The sequence below is a fragment of the Mus caroli genome, unplaced genomic scaffold (assembly GCF_978045245.1).
Source record: "Mus caroli unplaced genomic scaffold, Mus_caroli_1 scaffold_20, whole genome shotgun sequence".
In the NCBI taxonomy this organism is placed as follows: domain Eukaryota; kingdom Metazoa; phylum Chordata; class Mammalia; order Rodentia; family Muridae; genus Mus; species Mus caroli.
In genome coordinates, this window is record NW_028227275.1 from 6098303 (window position 1) to 6115529 (window position 17227).

General features: G+C 46.6%; 1 protein-coding gene across 1 annotated transcript; it reads right to left on the bottom strand.

Annotated features, from left to right (window-relative positions):
* Positions 1 to 910: 910 nt before the first annotated feature.
* On the bottom strand, positions 911 to 15088 carry Tectb (tectorin beta). Its single transcript, XM_021152355.2, has 10 exons — positions 15013 to 15088; positions 14126 to 14316; positions 12261 to 12403; positions 12084 to 12156; positions 6039 to 6142; positions 5833 to 5916; positions 4097 to 4259; positions 3023 to 3095; positions 1772 to 1804; positions 911 to 960 (listed from the first exon to the last, which is right to left on the bottom strand). The coding sequence occupies exons 1-10, from the start codon at positions 15086 to 15088 to the stop codon at positions 911 to 913; spliced, it is 990 nt and encodes a 329-aa protein (XP_021008014.1).
* Positions 15089 to 17227: the final 2139 nt, after the last annotated feature.

Consider the following 17227-nt stretch of genomic DNA (forward strand, 5'->3'; position numbering starts at 1 on the left):
TCCTGACAGGAAGACTTCCAAGAGCACACACCAGGCTATTGAATGCACAGGGCACCACAGGTGTGAGGGAAGGCTCGGCTCTCACCTCTCAGAGAACCGGCTCGGCCAGAGTCTTTCCACTCCCGTGCAAATACGGTTCACGGAGGCAATGCCACACTCGTCTGTGAAATGGAGATGAGTTTTACTTGTTCATAGTCTATTTCCTATTTATTTGTGACTAAAGAAATAGAATCTCTTGTAAGGATAAGACGTCTATACCTCCCTAATGATTATATCTATTTAAGAAACCCTATGATAAAAGCAGACTAGTACTAGCGGCTGTCAAGAATACCCTTCTTATCCATTACAGCAGTTTGAGTAAATATATTGTATTTAACTTGGATTTCCACATCGTGGTTGGAAGACTGGAGCTTCCTGCCTGGGGGCTCGATGCTGGTCCTTAGAACTGTACTGTCTCAACGGCAGATTGCCTGCTGGGTAAAGTTGGCTATTCCTGTGGATTCTGTATTTGGCATTGATTTTTTTGGTGTTTGTCTGTCTCTGCCTCCAAATGTTAAGTTTAAGTAACTCATGTGATGAGTGTGTGTGAGTCTTTTATAATGAAAGTAGCTTCCAAATACTGCTCTAATTTGAGCGGAGGAGAGAAGACTCCTCCCTGGCTTCATGGAGACGATTATCAGGATCTAACGGCCACAGGAAGGAATAAGTGGAAGTATGGCTCTGAGGCAGAGGTTCACCAAATTCACATCCACACACAAACATCATGGGGGAACACATATTTGGCAAAGGGCTGTTCCCAGCTCCCCAGCCATGCAGTCTTCTGTCTGTTCGTTTTTGGCAGCACAATAAACAAACGTGTCATAGTTCAGGGTGGCCTTGGAGAGAGCTGCTGCAGCTGTCCAGCTATCTCCTACAACACAGCCCAGGTCCCCAGCATCAGGAGGAGGTGAAGAAGAACATCTGCAAAACAGTGGGCCAGAGATGGCACTGAGAAACAGCTGTGTCAGGCCCAGGGGAATCCAGCCAGGGTTAACGCAACATGGTTGCTGTAAAGCCCCCACATTTTATACATTTGTTACTGTTTGTTCCCTGGGGCTGGCATGATCCACTTCTAGAGTACAGAGGCCCTACCGTGTGTGTGTGTGTGTGTGTGTGTGTGTGTGTGTGTGTGTGTACATCATGGACCTTTAGGCAAACAGACATCTGGCTCCTCCCCTAAGAAGCTTCCTGGCTGCCTGCTCTGGCACTTCCCCTGGCCTTCACCCATGACCTTGTCTTGTTCACTGTATTGTATAGTGATGAACTATAATTAATTCATAGAGTACTATATATACTAGGGACACTCATAGCCCAGTTCCCCAGAGGAAAGCTGAGTATCGAGGGCTGAGGTTCTTATTACTGTCACTCCACTAAGGAACGGCAGAGTCATAGCTTGGCCTCAAATATTTGCTAAGCGAGTGGATGGCCTGACCGGAAATCATGCTCTCCAGATTTGGGAATCTTAGGGAGGCCATGTGGTGTGGGCTTTGCTCAGAGGGTGGGGTCTGATGGCTCTTCAAGCATTTGAAACAGTTCCTCCCTCTCAGGTTGAAGGCCAGCCACAGTAAGACCTCTTGACCTCTCCCACCCCTAACTTGACAGTACTACGCCAATATGTATATTTTTAATGACAGATTTTTTTCTGGGGCCAAAATAAATATCTCTAACACCTATACACACTTCACAAAAGCATTGCCCCATGACACTTCTCAAAAGTGGTTCTTTTTCTTACCTGAGAAGTCACAGAGACCGGAAAATGCCCTGCCTGGGGTGAGCAAAGAGAGAGAGAGTGGAGGTTGAAAAGGGGCATGAAAGACGCATCAGATCTGTGTGTGAACCACAAACCCGACCACATGCGACCCCCTTTAGATCATAGCCGCTGCTTTTCAGAGGAAGCACCTTCCGGGGCTTACAAGAACCTTCTCAGAACCTCCCCTAGAGCGCCATCGCCCTTGGCTCACTAAAGCAGGGGCTGTCAGATATTTTGGAAAGCACTAGATATTTTTAGTATCTAGTATTTTTTTTTTCTTTACACTTTTGGGCAGGGTCTTACTATGTATCCCAGATAGGCCACAAATTCACTGTCCTCCTGCCTCAGCCTCTTGAGTTCTGGGTTACGGGTGTGTGGTACCACAATAAGCATGGCTTTAGTGTACTGTCACTGTAGCCTAAATACACCGATAGGCAACGACACCTGCAGGAACATGTGTCTCTGTCTCCTCTGTGTTCTATAAAACTTTATAGACACTGAGATTTTAACTTCATTGAATTTTTATGCACCAGGTTTTTCCTTTCCTGTTTTTTTTTTTTTTTTTTTTTTTTTTAGAACTGCAGGGAAGTGTACAGAACCTGTGTTAGATTGCAGGCCACACACAGTCAAGAGGCAGCCTTTGGATTGGCAGTTGTGCTTTGAGGTACAACTCCAGAGCTCACCCCTCACACCCCCCCAGCATCCGCCAGGCCACACTGATATTTTTCTCACAGTCTATAGGGCCTGCACCATTACTGTGGACACACCCTTACATGGCCCTGCGCACCGGACCCCTCAACGATCCAGTTTCCCTCTGTGTGAACCATCTCCCCCCCACTCCCCCCCACACACACACTAGGTAAAAGCCTGGTGACAGGTCTCTATGAGTCTTGCTCATTTATGGAATTCAGTGCCCAGCCAGGCTTGGGCGGTGACGGCTTGCTGACGTCCCTAGGACACCTGCATATCTGCTTCACTGTTCACTGCACTGCACCATCAGTTTGGAAGCTCAGCTCCGCACTTCCTAATGCCTCAGGTGCATTTGGGTTTGGCCTCATAAAACGTTCAACAAACCTCATGTCCTTGCGTCCACGTGATCAGACCCCTGGCACTCAAGGAGCCCATGAGTGCTGTGTCCACAGGCACGCCTGGTTTGGCAATTCAATCAAAATGCTCAAACCTGTGGTGCCTGTGGACACAGCCCAGAGTACACATATTGGGCAATCAGCTTACTCCTCAGGGACAGCTCCACAACCAGGACACCTCCTGTCTGGTCACGTAGCATGCGCTTCCGTTTGTCACAGTTCTGAAGACCGGGAGGAGAAATGAAAAAGAGAAAAAATAAAAATGAACTTCAAGGAGTCAAAGTCCCCCAGTCGCTACATAGCAACTGATACATAAAGTACACACCACGCCCACACATGCACACATGCACACATGCACATGTGCACACACACGTAGAATTCATCGACTCCCCAGGCTGGGGAATCCTGGGGGAGTAGTTCGTCAGAATTCCAGGGGAGGAATGGGCATCACACCTTTCTCTAAGCTTTGACTCTTAACCCAGAGATAAAAGATGAATGCTCACAAAATGTGTCCGGCTTAAAACTGCAACTCAAGAACTAACTGGTTCTCCTCCTCCCAGCCCTGCACTCTCTGGGTCTCTCTCTCTCTCTTCCTCCCTGTGTTCACAAGCATCTGTTTTCTAGCTGCATGAGTCGGTAGAAAGAGAGAGTCGGCCTCCTTTCTATAGTTCCTCCAGGCTTGTAGCCTCTTCTGTAGTTCCTCCAGGTCGTGTGGGCTGGCAGCCTCTTAGAAGTGCAGCCCTCGGCAGCCTCCAGTCCCTGAGGAAGTGTTTGAAGCTCAGCAAACCCCAGAACCACACACAGGGTATTGGTCCTCCCCCACCCCGTGTAGCCCACTGTGACCCACACAGTCAGTGTTTCTCTGAACATAGTCCAATCCAGACTGCAGTTGCCTATCTTTACCATTCTGTCTATGTCTTAGATTCCTTTACCCTTCTAACATTTTCAAAGCATTTCCATGCCTATTATTAGTCTCAGTTTTTTTTTTTTTAATCTGACATTGTTCTCTGACAAGGGAACAGCCATCAGAACGGATGACCTGTGTTCAAAAATGATGAAATCAGCTCCAGCAAGCCAAGGCTGATAAGTTTTGGTAGCAAGGTAGACAGGCTCAGACCTTCTGCTTCCCCACCCTGGACCCACAATTCCAAGGTCAAATCCAGCGCCTCCAGTCCCAGCCCCCTGGGGGGTAATATCTTCCTGCTGGAGCCAGGACCCTCACCACAGGGCAGGAGAGCTTCTCACTGTCGCAGATGAACGTCTCACAGTGTAACCAAACCTTGGAAAGTTTGGGGATGTTCTGGAACCGGAAGGCATTGAATTGGAAAGTGGCCCTGTGGTCTTTGCCGTTCTCATGCACAAGGACTGTCTCATCGGTGGGGCAGCTGGGATACAGAGGGGAAGGGAGAAGGAAATGGTCACACCAGAGAGCTCCAAAAAGGCTCCAAGGCAAAGCTTCACACAGCATCCTGCTAGGCTGTGCGCAGCTATTGGTCTTTCCAGAGGACTCTGATCTCTAAATGTGAGGTTGATGGCAGAGCCACGGGAATGGATGTGATTGTTCCATCCTAAAATAGAGAGGAGTGACTTACAAGAACCCACGCATCTGCTAAATTGAACCCCTGTCCTAAAGAAGTCAAGTCTAGCCGGGCGTGGTGGCACACGCCTTTAATCCCAGCACTCGGGAGGCAGAGACGGGGATTTCTGAGTTCGAGGCCAGCCTGGTCTACAAAGTGAGTTTCAGGACAGCCAGGGCTATACAGAGAAACCCTGTCTTGAAAAAAACCAACCCCCCCCCCCCAAAAAAAAGAAGTCAAGTCTAGCTGGGCAGTGGTGGAACATGCCTTTGATTCCAGCACTTGGGAGGCAGAGGCAGGCAGATTTCCAAGTTCAAGGCCAGCCTGGTCTACAGAGTGAGTTCCAGGACAGTCAGGACTACACAGAGAAACCCTGTCTTGAAAAACCAGAAAAACCAACCAACCAACTTAAAAAAAAAGAGTCAAGTCTACAAGAGATAAAGTCCTCTTCATGACTGGGGAAGACCCCAGAGTAACACAGAGGGAGGGCCTCCATGATGGGTGGGAATCCTGTTTCCCAATGTTACCATAGACACCTAAGCTGAGCCACACCCACCAATTATCTCTGTGTGTATCTTTAGGTTTTGCCTGAAACTGGAAAAAGGAATTTATGTTCCATCAATCATATATAAATATAATAACTTTTGTAAAAAAAAAGCCATAGTCATATTTTCCATATATGATCCAGATAATGACTGGAACGAAATATCTAAATGTATGGTTACTGAGACAGAAGGAAGATTAGAAATCTCATCTCAGAATTCTCTTTCAGAAGTCATGAGAGAGAAACAAAGGTTGCACCTTTCTATCTGGGCCAAGGGTCAGTGTTATTTCTGTTTGTTGTGGCCTCTGCAGAGATGGGGCTGTGAGAATTTTCCAACTTATGAAGATCTGACAGGATTGTTTGGCCAATAAACCTGAGATCCTCACCTGAACTCAAGACATGAAACCTTAAAATAGCTCTTTGCTGCCAGAGTGCTCCAGGCCTGGTATCAGTCAGTGGAAAATACTGTAAGAGGAGCTTTGTGAGTGGGGGAGGGGAGGCAAGTAATGGGCAAGCCAAGATGCCTTGGCACAGGCTGTGGCACCTGCCTCTCAGTGACAGATACCTCTGTTTGCTTCGGTGGTGGCAGCCTCCACGAGCAACCTCCCCACCCCACCTGGAATTGCCCTTCGAGGGAGTGTGCTGTGGTAGGTGTGCTCATGTGTTCAGAAAATACCTGGCAATACATCTGCTGTGATATCACTAGAGGCTCTTGCAACCTGGGTTTCCACCAAAAGGATCCGGTATGACCAAGAGGTTTCCTCCTAAGCCACAGCAAAAGACACCAGGACACACTGTACGCACCGCTCTGCCTTGACTCTGGAGAGTGACACTTACCCCTTATTGATGAGCTGCCACTGTAAGGGGTACATGAAGTCAGCCGAGGGGGTGGCCCAGCAGCTATTCAAGACCACTTTGAACCTGGGAGTAAAACAACACGGTAGCACTAAGAGCCACTCTTGTGTATAGAGACATCTGAAATCTGAAGTCTGTTGTTGGTCTTTTTTTCCTTAAAAATATACACATGGAGTAAAGGGACTTACCGAACGCTTAGGCCTTTGGCTTCTACTCCTGCAAACAGATCTGAGCCGATTTCAGACGTTTCCAGAATGAAGGGAGCTTCTTTCTTGGTGGAAAACTTGGCATTCTTGGAAAGGAAATGGGGACATTAGAACCTGGTGACCTCTCAGAGTGAGCCATCAAGGCTGGTGGAAGCAGACACATTGAGCTGGCATAAAAAGGGAGCCAACCCAAGGAATGAGTGCAGGAGACCTTAGAGAAAACTCTAGATCCAGAGAGACTGAATCTCTGAAGAGGATGCTGCCATCTCAGAAGGGATAAGGACACTTGCTGGCCATGCTTAGACACAAACTGTCTCAGTGATGCCAATCAACTTGACAGATGGAAAAGTGATGTGGTGCAAGGATCCCTGTGATTTCACAACTCACGTAAGGCCAAGAACAACCAAATGCTCTGGACCCTCACTACCCCAGACCCCCTGAAATTTGGTCACCTGGTTTTCTTTGAAAGTTTATAATTGGATTCACAGCATGGTTATCAGCAGATGCTAGTCACCAATTTCCTGCAATGCCTTTGGGTATCGTTCTACATATTTGGATAATTGCTATGCCAAGATACTCTGTGTATTGAGATAGAGTATTTGTGAATGAAGCAAGATCTGTCACCAAAATATTCTAGCGGGAGAGAAAGACAAAAGAAATAAATCACACAGCACATTAGACTAGTATATAGTATGTAATATTGGAAACCACAAAAATAGCAAAAAATGGATTGGGAACACGAGGAAGGGTAAGGTATATTTAGTGTGTGTGTATGTGTGTGTGTGTGTTCATATGCATGGTTGTGTGTGTGTGGGTACGCGAGTGCATAAAGGTACATGTTTGTCAGTACACATGTATGTGGAGGCCAGAGGACATCCCCTGGTTTCATTCCCCAGGCACTGCCTACTTGAGTTTAAGACAGGGTCTCTCCTTGGCCGAGAACTCACCAAGTGTGCTAAGCTGGCTTACAAGTGGCTAACAGCAGGGACCCACTTGTCTGTCTCTGCTTCTCCCGGAGTGAGATTGCAAGTGATGTTGTGCTAGGCTTGTTTGTTTTTCATGAGGGTCTGGAGATTGACCTCAGATGCTTCTGGTTGTAGGGCAGGTGCTTCACTGACAGCTTTGAAAAGGGCAGCCAGGGAGGCCTCGCTGAGGAGGGAGCATTTGAATAAGGTTTGAGGAAGGCGGAGGAAGGGGGCTGTGTCGCCCCCGCAGAAGGAATGCATCCATGAGGCAGCAGTCCCATGGCTGACAGGACAGCAAGGAGCCAGGTTTGGAGGAGGTTTGGAACAGGGTATGAGAGCCCAGGGCTTGGGGTTAGATTAATGAGAGTAGGTCCTATGAGTCTGTCAAAGGCTCACTAGTGCTCAGGATGGGCAGGGTCTACCCCTGGCCCCCGGACTAAATCTACCATCATCAGATAATGTTGAGAGAGTTATTAGGAGTAACAGCTGTGACTGACTTCCTCAAAGGCTGCAGCTTCTCCACTCTGTCAGCCTCCTTTCAGTTCACTTGAACAAGACCCTGGGACTCCTCTCTGGTGTTAGCCATGACAGAGGTATTGGCCAGAAAGGCTAAGATCCCAGGATAACCCAGCCCCCACTGCTGACACGAGACTCTGTAGAAGGACTTAGTCCCTTTTTGGGGAACTCTGTTTCTTCATTCCTGTGAGATGGGAATAGAACAGAAACATAGAAGACAGACTCGAATAGGTCTATGGGTTCAACACCCAAGGCTTTGTGAGAAGACCCCAGGGCCCTCTCCTACTTTATTCTACTGAAGCAGGTTCAGCCAAGGCTCCCACACACAGCCACCCAGAAGCTGGCTCCCCTTCTTCCATCATTAATGGCTGCCACAATCAAGCAATAATGTTCCCAGTTATCAGTGACCTACTTTCATAGCATGGAGCTGAAGTGACAGCTTTCTGGTGGCTTTGAAAGTAATTTTGGTATTGCCTAAAACTTATGAGATTGCAAGGAACATTTCCACACATGGAAACTAACTTGGGATTGGCAATTTAGTTCCCAGGTCTCCAGAGAAATATTTGTGTGAAATCTTTTTCCTGGAGACCAGCTAGAAGAGTGTGATCTCTCTCCGGGTTGAGAAATTGTCCAAATTTCCATCAAAGGGCAGGACAGAAATGGGACTTTCCATTTCTGATAACTACAGTAATACATAGCATGTTTTTTCCTCTCTCCATCCCTCCCTCTTTTACTCCCGTCCCCTCTCCCTTTCTGGATCTTTCTATACAGCTCTGACTAGCCTGAAACTCACAGGTAGACCAGGCTGGCTTTAATATCCCAACAATCCCACTTCACCATCTCTAGTGAGTTCACAAATCCAAGCCACCATGTCTGGCACCCCTACTTTCTTTTTAACATTAAAACGCCAGAGACCTGCCTTCAGACAACTTTACCTTGGTAAGCTCTTACATGCCAGGACAGTTTATCTTCCCATCCCTAAAAGCAGAGAGATAACACAACCTACTCTTCTGCCGTACAGGATGAATCTGTTGAGAATCCATGTTCCAGCATTCCTTACCTTGACTAAAAGATTGATGCAGAGCTAACTAGTCACCCAAGTTAAGGACAGGTATACCTCATGGGGCAGAAGTTTATCTGTGAAAATTTAGTCATTGTTTTTGTTCCCAAGTGAGAGGTAATGACGAAAGGAGACTAGTCTAAAGTGAACACTCTGGATACACTCCTAGACTCTTCCAGAACCTAGATGTTCACCTATGGCCCACCTCATCTCTTACCAGCTTATCGAAAGACTAGAATCAAACATTTTAGGTCTGGGTCCTTCTTTGTGACAAGGGCACTGACCCATCAGCTTGTGGTCACAGGAAAATGGCTGAGATGGCCGATGAACCAGTGAGAGAGACAATGTTTCACTTAGGGAAGACGGGGGCTCTTCAGAGAGGTGTGACCAACACCACTTCATGGAATTATTTCAGCAGACAGAACCAAAACAGATAGGAGTTCGAGGGAGGGGGACATCAGATTTTACAAGATAACCTAAAGCACAAGGCCTAGCTCACTTGAATCACTAAAAGAGGTGGAGTGACCACCCCTTAGTGACAGGAGCGTGGTGGACTTGAGGTAGGACATTAAGGGTGGTCAGCTCTGCAGTTTGCTTTGGTTTCTGGAAGGATCTTTAATCTTTGTTGTTTGCCTATGCCCTCCCTAAGCCTCTTCATTTCTTTCTGTATCACTAAGAAGGATGGTCAGCACTGTTTCGATTTTAAGAAGTTGGCCTTATCTCACACCGACGTTGATATTCCTCTCTATAAAGGCAACAAACAATTCTAAGAGCATGTGAAATTGGGCCTGGGTCTACAGTCATGAGAACAGTTGTCTTCCTGGTACTTATCAAGTTCACGCTGAGTACTTCTAAAGATGACTTCCCTGGATCTTTCTAACAGATCTAAGGGATACATGTCACGGAGTTCTTATTTCATGGATAGGGAGATGGAAGTATAGGGAAGTGCCTTAACTTTCCCAAGTTGTTTATCTAGTGTACTGGCTAATTTTTTGTCAACTTGACACAGCTGGAGTTATCACAGAGAAAGGAGTTTCAGTTGAGGAAATGCCTCCATGAGATCCAACTGTAAGGCATTTTCTCAATTAGTGATCAAGGGGGAAAGGCCCCTTGTGGGTGGGACCATCTCTGGGCTGGTAGTCTTGGTTCTATAAGAGAGCAGGCTGAGCAAGCCAGGGGAGGCAAGCCAATAAAGAACATCCCTCCATGGCCTCTGCATCAGCTCCTGCTTTCTGACCTGCTTGAGTTCCAGTCCTGACTTCCTTGGTGATGAACAGCAGTATGGAAGTGTAAGCTGAATAAACCCTTTCCTCCCCAACTTGCTTCTTGGTCATGATGTTTGTGCAGGAATAGAAACCCTGACTAAGACATCTAGTAAATGGTGAAACCAGGCTTAGTGGAATGTCTCATGCCTCCCTTTTTCCCACAGGGCCAGACTATGTCTGTAAACAAATAACCTTCCTTTGTCTTGATCGGGAGTCATAACTTTCCCCTGGGAATATCAACTGTGGGTTCTTGGCCAGAGTGAGTGGGGAGGGATGGACAGAAAGGAGACAGTGTGCATGCAGATCTGAAGGAGTGTATTAGGGGGCTTAGGCTCTGGGCTTCCCAGAATCTTAAGCAATTAGCAGTGTGTTGGGTCCATTGTTCTATGTAGGGCATGGTTCTGTTTCTGGTAATTTGATGGAAATATATGCAAGGGGGCAGTTGTTGCTTTGGAAACACCCAAGAATGCCCTCAAAGTGGAAAAGGGAGAAAGGGGAGGGGGGGGAATACGTGGGAGAGCCAGAGGAAACCGAGCGCACAGCAGAATAGAAAGCAGATCAAAAGTGTCTGGATACCAGAAGTCAGGCTTTGATGAAGTTCATGTGTCCTGGACGGGCTTCGACAGTGGGATTTGGGGGCCACCTTAGCTTCATTTCTAGACAATTCAGGAAGTAGTTTTTATAGCTCGGAAGATGGCCTGCTGGTGAAGATTGGTTCATTAACTGATTGATCGTTAAAGAATATGTTCTTTTTACTTCTGAGGTTACGTTCTTGTCTGAGACTCAACTCTGTGTGGGGGAGGGTGGGGGGTGAGTTTTTAAAACCCTGATCTCTATCACTAACAATTGTTAATGTTCTTAGGATCGAATCTACAGCCTTATCTCATTAGAATAACGACTGCTAGCTTCTGGGCAGAGAGGCTTGTAGTACAGACTGTAGTTCTTCTGTGGGAAGATGTGTCACCATGGTTACGTCATCCCGGATTACCTACACTGCACTGATCCCTAAGGACAAGTCAAGGGGCCCTGTGGGATTTCTTGTCTCTGGTGCAGCCACTAGTGATAGGAAGCCAGGGCTAGACTGGACTTTAAGGAAACTTGAAGCTTGTGCATCCTAGCGATCCTTCTTTAACAATAGTTTTTAAAAAGAATAAAATATTTGAATCCCAAATCAGACACAGCCTTTGCGGGTGAAAGGCCCTGACACTGTACACTATGTCCTTTGCAGGCAGCTGCAAAGGTGGCTGGGGAATCTCTGTTTTCCCTACATGCTTCTCCAAGGTCTTGGGCAAACACCTCCCTTCCTTTGGATTTCACATCCTTAGCTGCAAAATGGACTAGGTTATTTTAGGATTCTTCTAGCCTAAGCTAGCAATTAGATGATTTCTGGCGGGGGGGGGGGTTAATGGATTCTAGGTGATAGGTGAAACAAGTTCACAGTTAGTGAGGTTTCAGATGTGGTGGTGTTTTCTCTCGAAAAATGAAATGGGTCAGATGTGCTGCCCTCTAAGGACACCTCCCTGTTCTAATGCTCCACACAAAGGTTTGTGTTTCTGCCTGTGTCTTCCTCTAGCCAGCTGGGCCAGTATTCCCTCCGTGTGCCCATGTCCTCACTGGAAGCTGCAGCTTAAAAACAAAGTGGCTTTCTAATGGGAGAGCAGCTGGGCCAATGGCCAGTGCATATTTAGTTTCTCTGGAGCACTTAATTTTGAGAGAGACTGAAGTGTGCCTTTAACTGTTGATGTCAACACAGACAGCAGATCCAATCAGACGGTGAGGAAATCTTACTGTAAGGCTTAAGGGATAAAAGAACTAGGTAAGCAGAGGCTAGCCCTGAGCCTTGTCTTTAGCCTTGGCCTAGTCAGGGAGTGCAATGCTCCAGACTAAATTTTTTTGAGATCCTAATGTCAAATAAATCTCTGAAGGGAAATGCAGTGGAAACTAGCCTTGATTCTGAGTCAGATATGAGGTGCCCTATTGTCTATCCAGTGACCTTGCCTTAACTTCGTTCCAGTGAAATGGGAAAGTTGGCCATACCTGTCCTGTCCTCTTCAGCCTATGAAGCGAACCTTCTCCTGCACCTGGGCTTTAAAGCTAGGCTAACACATTATGCCACCTTTGAAGCTCTGGGACAGGGCTCTGTCCAGAGGTCAGGAGAGAGTGACTCCCGTGGAAGTGCCCTGGGAAAAGGCCACAGGAGGAAAAGACAACCTGGACTTACAGTGTAGAAGTTGAGGGACAACTGGCTTTCAAATGTGCCCATGCTCCCGTTCTTGACGTGAACAGTGGCCACTCTGAAAAGGGGAGAGAATTTTGCATAAGGACTGAAACATGTCTGATTGACAGGGACTGTAGCATCCTCGTAGTCACCAGCCCCCCCATCCCCAGAGCGGCTTACCTCTGGTCAAAAGCAGCCTGGTTCACCAAGTAGGTGGAGTGGTAGGTGCAGGAGAAGGAGTAGTTGACGGGCTGGTTCTTCACGATCACTGTGCTGTCGTTGGACACGATGTGGCTGTAGAAGTGGTAGATGGGGGGCTTGTACTGGAGGAAGGAAGAAGGCAGTTAGGGTGTACGCTGTGCCCCATGATGGGACTGAGGATTCTGGGAAAAGTGGTGGACAACGAGTTAGTAAAAAAAAATAGGCTAGTAAAAAGCTGGGCATGGTGATACATGCCTGTCACCCCAGTACTTGGGAGGTGGAGGAGTGCTCAGGTCAAGGTTCACTTACATGGTGAGCTTGAAGCCAGCCTGAACTACATGAAACCCTGTCTTGAAATATAAAACAAAGCAAAACCCCCAGTGAGGAGACAGACGTGTTTATCAGGAACTATAGATGCCATTCTTTGTGTGTGAGATGGAAATATTTGCAGAGTTCTGGAATCCCTTCAGCGAGGTCTCTATATGCAGAGGAAAAGCCTATATGTACACAAGTCTATATATTCCGAATGAGGAACTGCATCAAGAGTCTCCATTTCCAGCCTCAACTTCTTATCCACCTTGCTTGTCCAAGTACCCCATGACGTCTTTTGTCTATCTTCTAGATCCTAAGTCTGTAGTTAAAACTTCTTTTAACTGTAAAGCGCTAAGTGTGGAATTTTTTCTTCTGGCAAGTTGGTCTGAAAGCTCACTGGCAGGACTATGAACATCTGTTTGAAAGTAAATGGTCTAAAGTCTAGGGAATGGAGATGGTTTTTACTTCACCTCACTGGGGCGCATTCACAGATAGCATCCTGTTCACCTCACTCAGGGCTCTTTCCATCAAGCCTGAACCCTGTGGCACTTAAAGAGGACCTGGCTTTTTTTCTTTTTTCTTTTCTTTTTTTTTTTGCTCTGAGACATACAATTACAGTACTCACGGCAGTAGGAATTCTGGCCCATGGTGCTAGATACTAAGTATGAAGGGATTACACTCTCGGCTGAAAACTAATAGCTCTACGGGAAGGGCTTTTATGACAGATTTCTTTTTTGTCATATAAGGACACTTGTGGAGAGGCTGTGGCCTCTTTGTATCAGGGGTTCCCTGGCAATGGATGATCTGCGCTTCCCTGCTCAGGAGCCCATTAGTCTACGAGTCTGCTTTTGAGCATTTTCCCCAAAACTCTTAACTGTCACTTCCAGTCTTGGGGGAAGGATGGCTTGTTGGTTTGGACATCCAACCCAGGGACGAAAGTATCACATTTGAAGTAAGAAGTGTGGTTGGCTCTTTTTGAAGAAGGACGCTTTGCTGCTATACCCCCATTACCCAACACACTAGGACAATAAAGGTAAAGTTCGGACAGTGTCTCAGGCTGTGGAAGCGTCTGCCCAAACACAATGATCTGAATTTGGATTTCTAACACCCAGGTAAAATACTGGGCACAGGGCACACGCTTGTAATCCGAGCACTGGGAGGTAGTGACGGGAGATCCCAGGGACTCGCTGGCTAGCCATTCTAGCCAGATCAGCAAGGTCTGGGCTCAGTAGGAGAGCCATCTCAGGAGGTGAGGTGGAGATAGGAGAGGAGTAGTGGCAATGTCAGCCTCTGGTGTCTGCTCCTGGGAACATGGGCAGGACCAACAACACACAGGGAGTTGTCTAAACCAGCCGAGAGAGAAGGCTTTTAATCACTGAGCCTCCTAGGAAATTAAAGCAACGGGACTGACTTTGAAAAGGGCTTTGGATCATCGTGAATCCTCTTACAGGAGGCAGCAGACATTTCGCTCTGGGCCCACGACTTTCCCTTCTGCCTAAGCATCTCTGCCCTAGCTGGGATAATGGCCTTACCTCTGACTGGGTTCCACAGTAGGACTTGTTCTTAGGTGACAGATCTGGGATGACAAACTGGTAATAGCCACCTTCATGGACCCCGTTGTAACACAGCCCCCCGAGTGCCAGCTGGTGTACTTCCCATCCATAGGGACACTCGGGGATTTTAGTGATGATGGTCTTGGGATAACAAAACACAAGGATGACATCTGGAAGAGGTCACACATGCTTTAAATCAGACATGGTCAGCATCTCGATGTCACACAGAATAATTCACCGGCTGTGACAAGTTTCCCCAAATGTCAGCCTTTGGTAACTTATGCCACATAAAATATTATCATGATTTAATACTTATTTAATTGGATCCACTTTTAAGACCTGTGGCTTTATTTTAGAGCCAATGTTTTTATTTTACTTTTTTAAAATTTAGCAATAATGGGTATTAAATCCAGGACCTCATGCTTGCTAGGCAAGAACTGTACCACCCAGCCGTAGCCCCATCCCTAAAACTTTTACTTGATTTTAAAGAATCTGCCCATGACTGATACACATATCCTGATGGGAATGAGACTTCTTATAATTTAAAATGTCCACTGCAATATTACATGCTCAGAGCTGCAAAATATTGTTTAAAGGCACATAGCATGCATGGAGCAGTCAAACACTTAAAAAAGTGGCCGTGCCACTTAGAAAAGGGAAGAAATACCTTCTAACTTGTAAAAGAGTTGACCCATTCAATACACGTTTGCTTCTGATGGAGAAAGTCTGATTGGCACTGGGGACTTCTGTTCCTCCATCTGATGCCATTTTTGCCCTTTCCTAACCAAGCCATCATAGAGCTCAGATCACAGCAAGTTGGAGACTTAGGGATCCCCATCTGGGAGAGCAGGGTAGCAATAGATTACCTGCTTTATTTGGAGTGCATGATTTCGCCGAGGCTTCTGCAAAGAGGGCCAGCAAAACGAAGGCCCTGACCACCATCGCTCCTCTAGAGTCGATCTCTGCCAGGTGGCCAAACCAAACTGGCTCAAATGCTCAGGTTCCTTCCAGGCCCCGGGGTCGCGTTGTTCTGTATCAGAAATATGAAGGAAAAGTTACAGTCAAGGGTTAGAACAAATTATCATACAATCTTGTGGGGGAGTTTCCAAGAGAGCTCGGTGATGCTGTCCTGAGCTTGTACCACTGGGGATGTGAGTGTCACAGGCGGTGGCTCATGTTCCTGCCTTTCTCATTCTCTCTGGACTGCAGATGCTGCCTCCCGGAAGCTCCCCAAATCTCTAACCCCTGTCCTATTTCCTTATATATCTAGAGGGTGTAAGAGAAACCAACTCCAGATAAGTCACAATGAGCACACATTATCCACGGCAGGGGAATAAAAGGGAGCTTGGTACAGTAATCCGATGGGAAGCTCAGTTACCACCTGAATCTAATTTCTTCTCCTTTGCATAGGCACCCCACCCCCACCCTTGACCGCTTCAACCAGGACTGAGAGAGAAGCTGGGCTTTTCTTTCTTGTACTAAAAATCAACACAACAAACAAACAAACAAACAAACAAACAACTTCCAGGTAGTAATTCTCTTCTTTTATATATACATATACATATATTTTTTTCTCATTCTATTTCTTTGCTTTCTAAGTTTGATAGGGAGGGGAATGAAATTTTGAATCTAAAAGAATTTCAGTCCAGTATAATTACGTCTAGCAGCCAAACACAATATAGGTTGTGTTACTGCTAAAACAAAAACAAAAACAAAAACAAAAACAAAAACAAAAAAACTTTAAAGATTATTTTCCTCCACCATTTCCTGATATCTATAACTTCATCCTCAAATATGACTTTAAATTACAAAACCTATAGGTGTTATTAGTGTCTCCAAACAATGTCATTGGATAACCCAGGCAGACCTTGCTCTAAACAGCACAGGGGATGCTACTCATATAATTTCATGTGTCAGTGACATCTGGATGAATCTAACAACTATGTATAAGTACTATAATAGAGTTGCCTTATTGTGGCGTCTGAGGATTAAGGAAAGAGGTCTTTGGGAAGCCATTAAAATTATCTAGGACTCATTTTCCTTCCCTGCAAAACAGAGGCCATCACCTGGGTCGTACCTCAGGGCGGGAGGAGAGCAAGGAGATGAAGGCTCTTGCCAAATGGCAAGACACCAGACTCACAAACCTATGTGCAAAGGCTTGTTGCAGTCTCTGGTAACATGCATGTGCCCTGTGAGATGGGTTTTGCTTTTTCTTAAAATCAGCTGCACATTGTCTCGCTGCAGACTCTCGCCACAGAAGGCATGTCTGTGGTGAAAGAGCACAATCAATGTAGTTTTTAGACGTGAGTCAACTGAGGTGAATTCGGTAGGTGGACGGGCTGAGTTAAGCTATTTTAACGCAGGGATGGAGTTCATTGTAGCCTGGAGACGGCAGCATCAGCTCCCGCTGCTAATACACAGTCTCATGTGTGTGAATTCTGAGTTTCTCCCCTCCAGGGCTTAGTGTTGCTTCTCCAGGTTTTCCCTTCTCTGCTTTTTATTAATGTTCATAGGGGCCCTGATGGTGAGTATGTCAGCTCTGCTTTTGGCCCTAGAGGACATGGGTAGAGTAGAGGTTGCTTTTTCTTTTGCTATCTAGGAACTAGTGAGGAGTGCAGTACAGCGCAAGGTGAGTGTGTCCTTGGGGTGTGGGAAGGGAGGAAGGAAGAGCTCCCCTGAACCCGAAGAAAGGAACAGGAAGGCCTAGGACAGACAGACACTCAAGGCAGTCTGTTTGCCCAGAATGGACTCTGGTTCCATCATGAACAGCTCAATAGCATCTTTCTGTTTGCGATGGGACACTTGTTATCTTCAAATGTCAGCTTCTTCTAGCCAACTCTGACCTGAGCAGGTCAGAAGTAGCACCAGATTCTGGAGACAGCTAGGTACGGAGATGGATCCCTGTCTCTAGAGGAAAGATGCAAGTGGAGGCCAAAAAGATGCTACAAGGCATGGTGGGGTAAGGCTGATCGGGGGACATCTGCCTGTAGCCCAAAGTCCCCTTTGACCATTTATTGGATGCCTATTACTTGGCAGGAGTTAGGTTTCATGAGTCTAACTTTCTTCCTCTTTTAGAAGGGA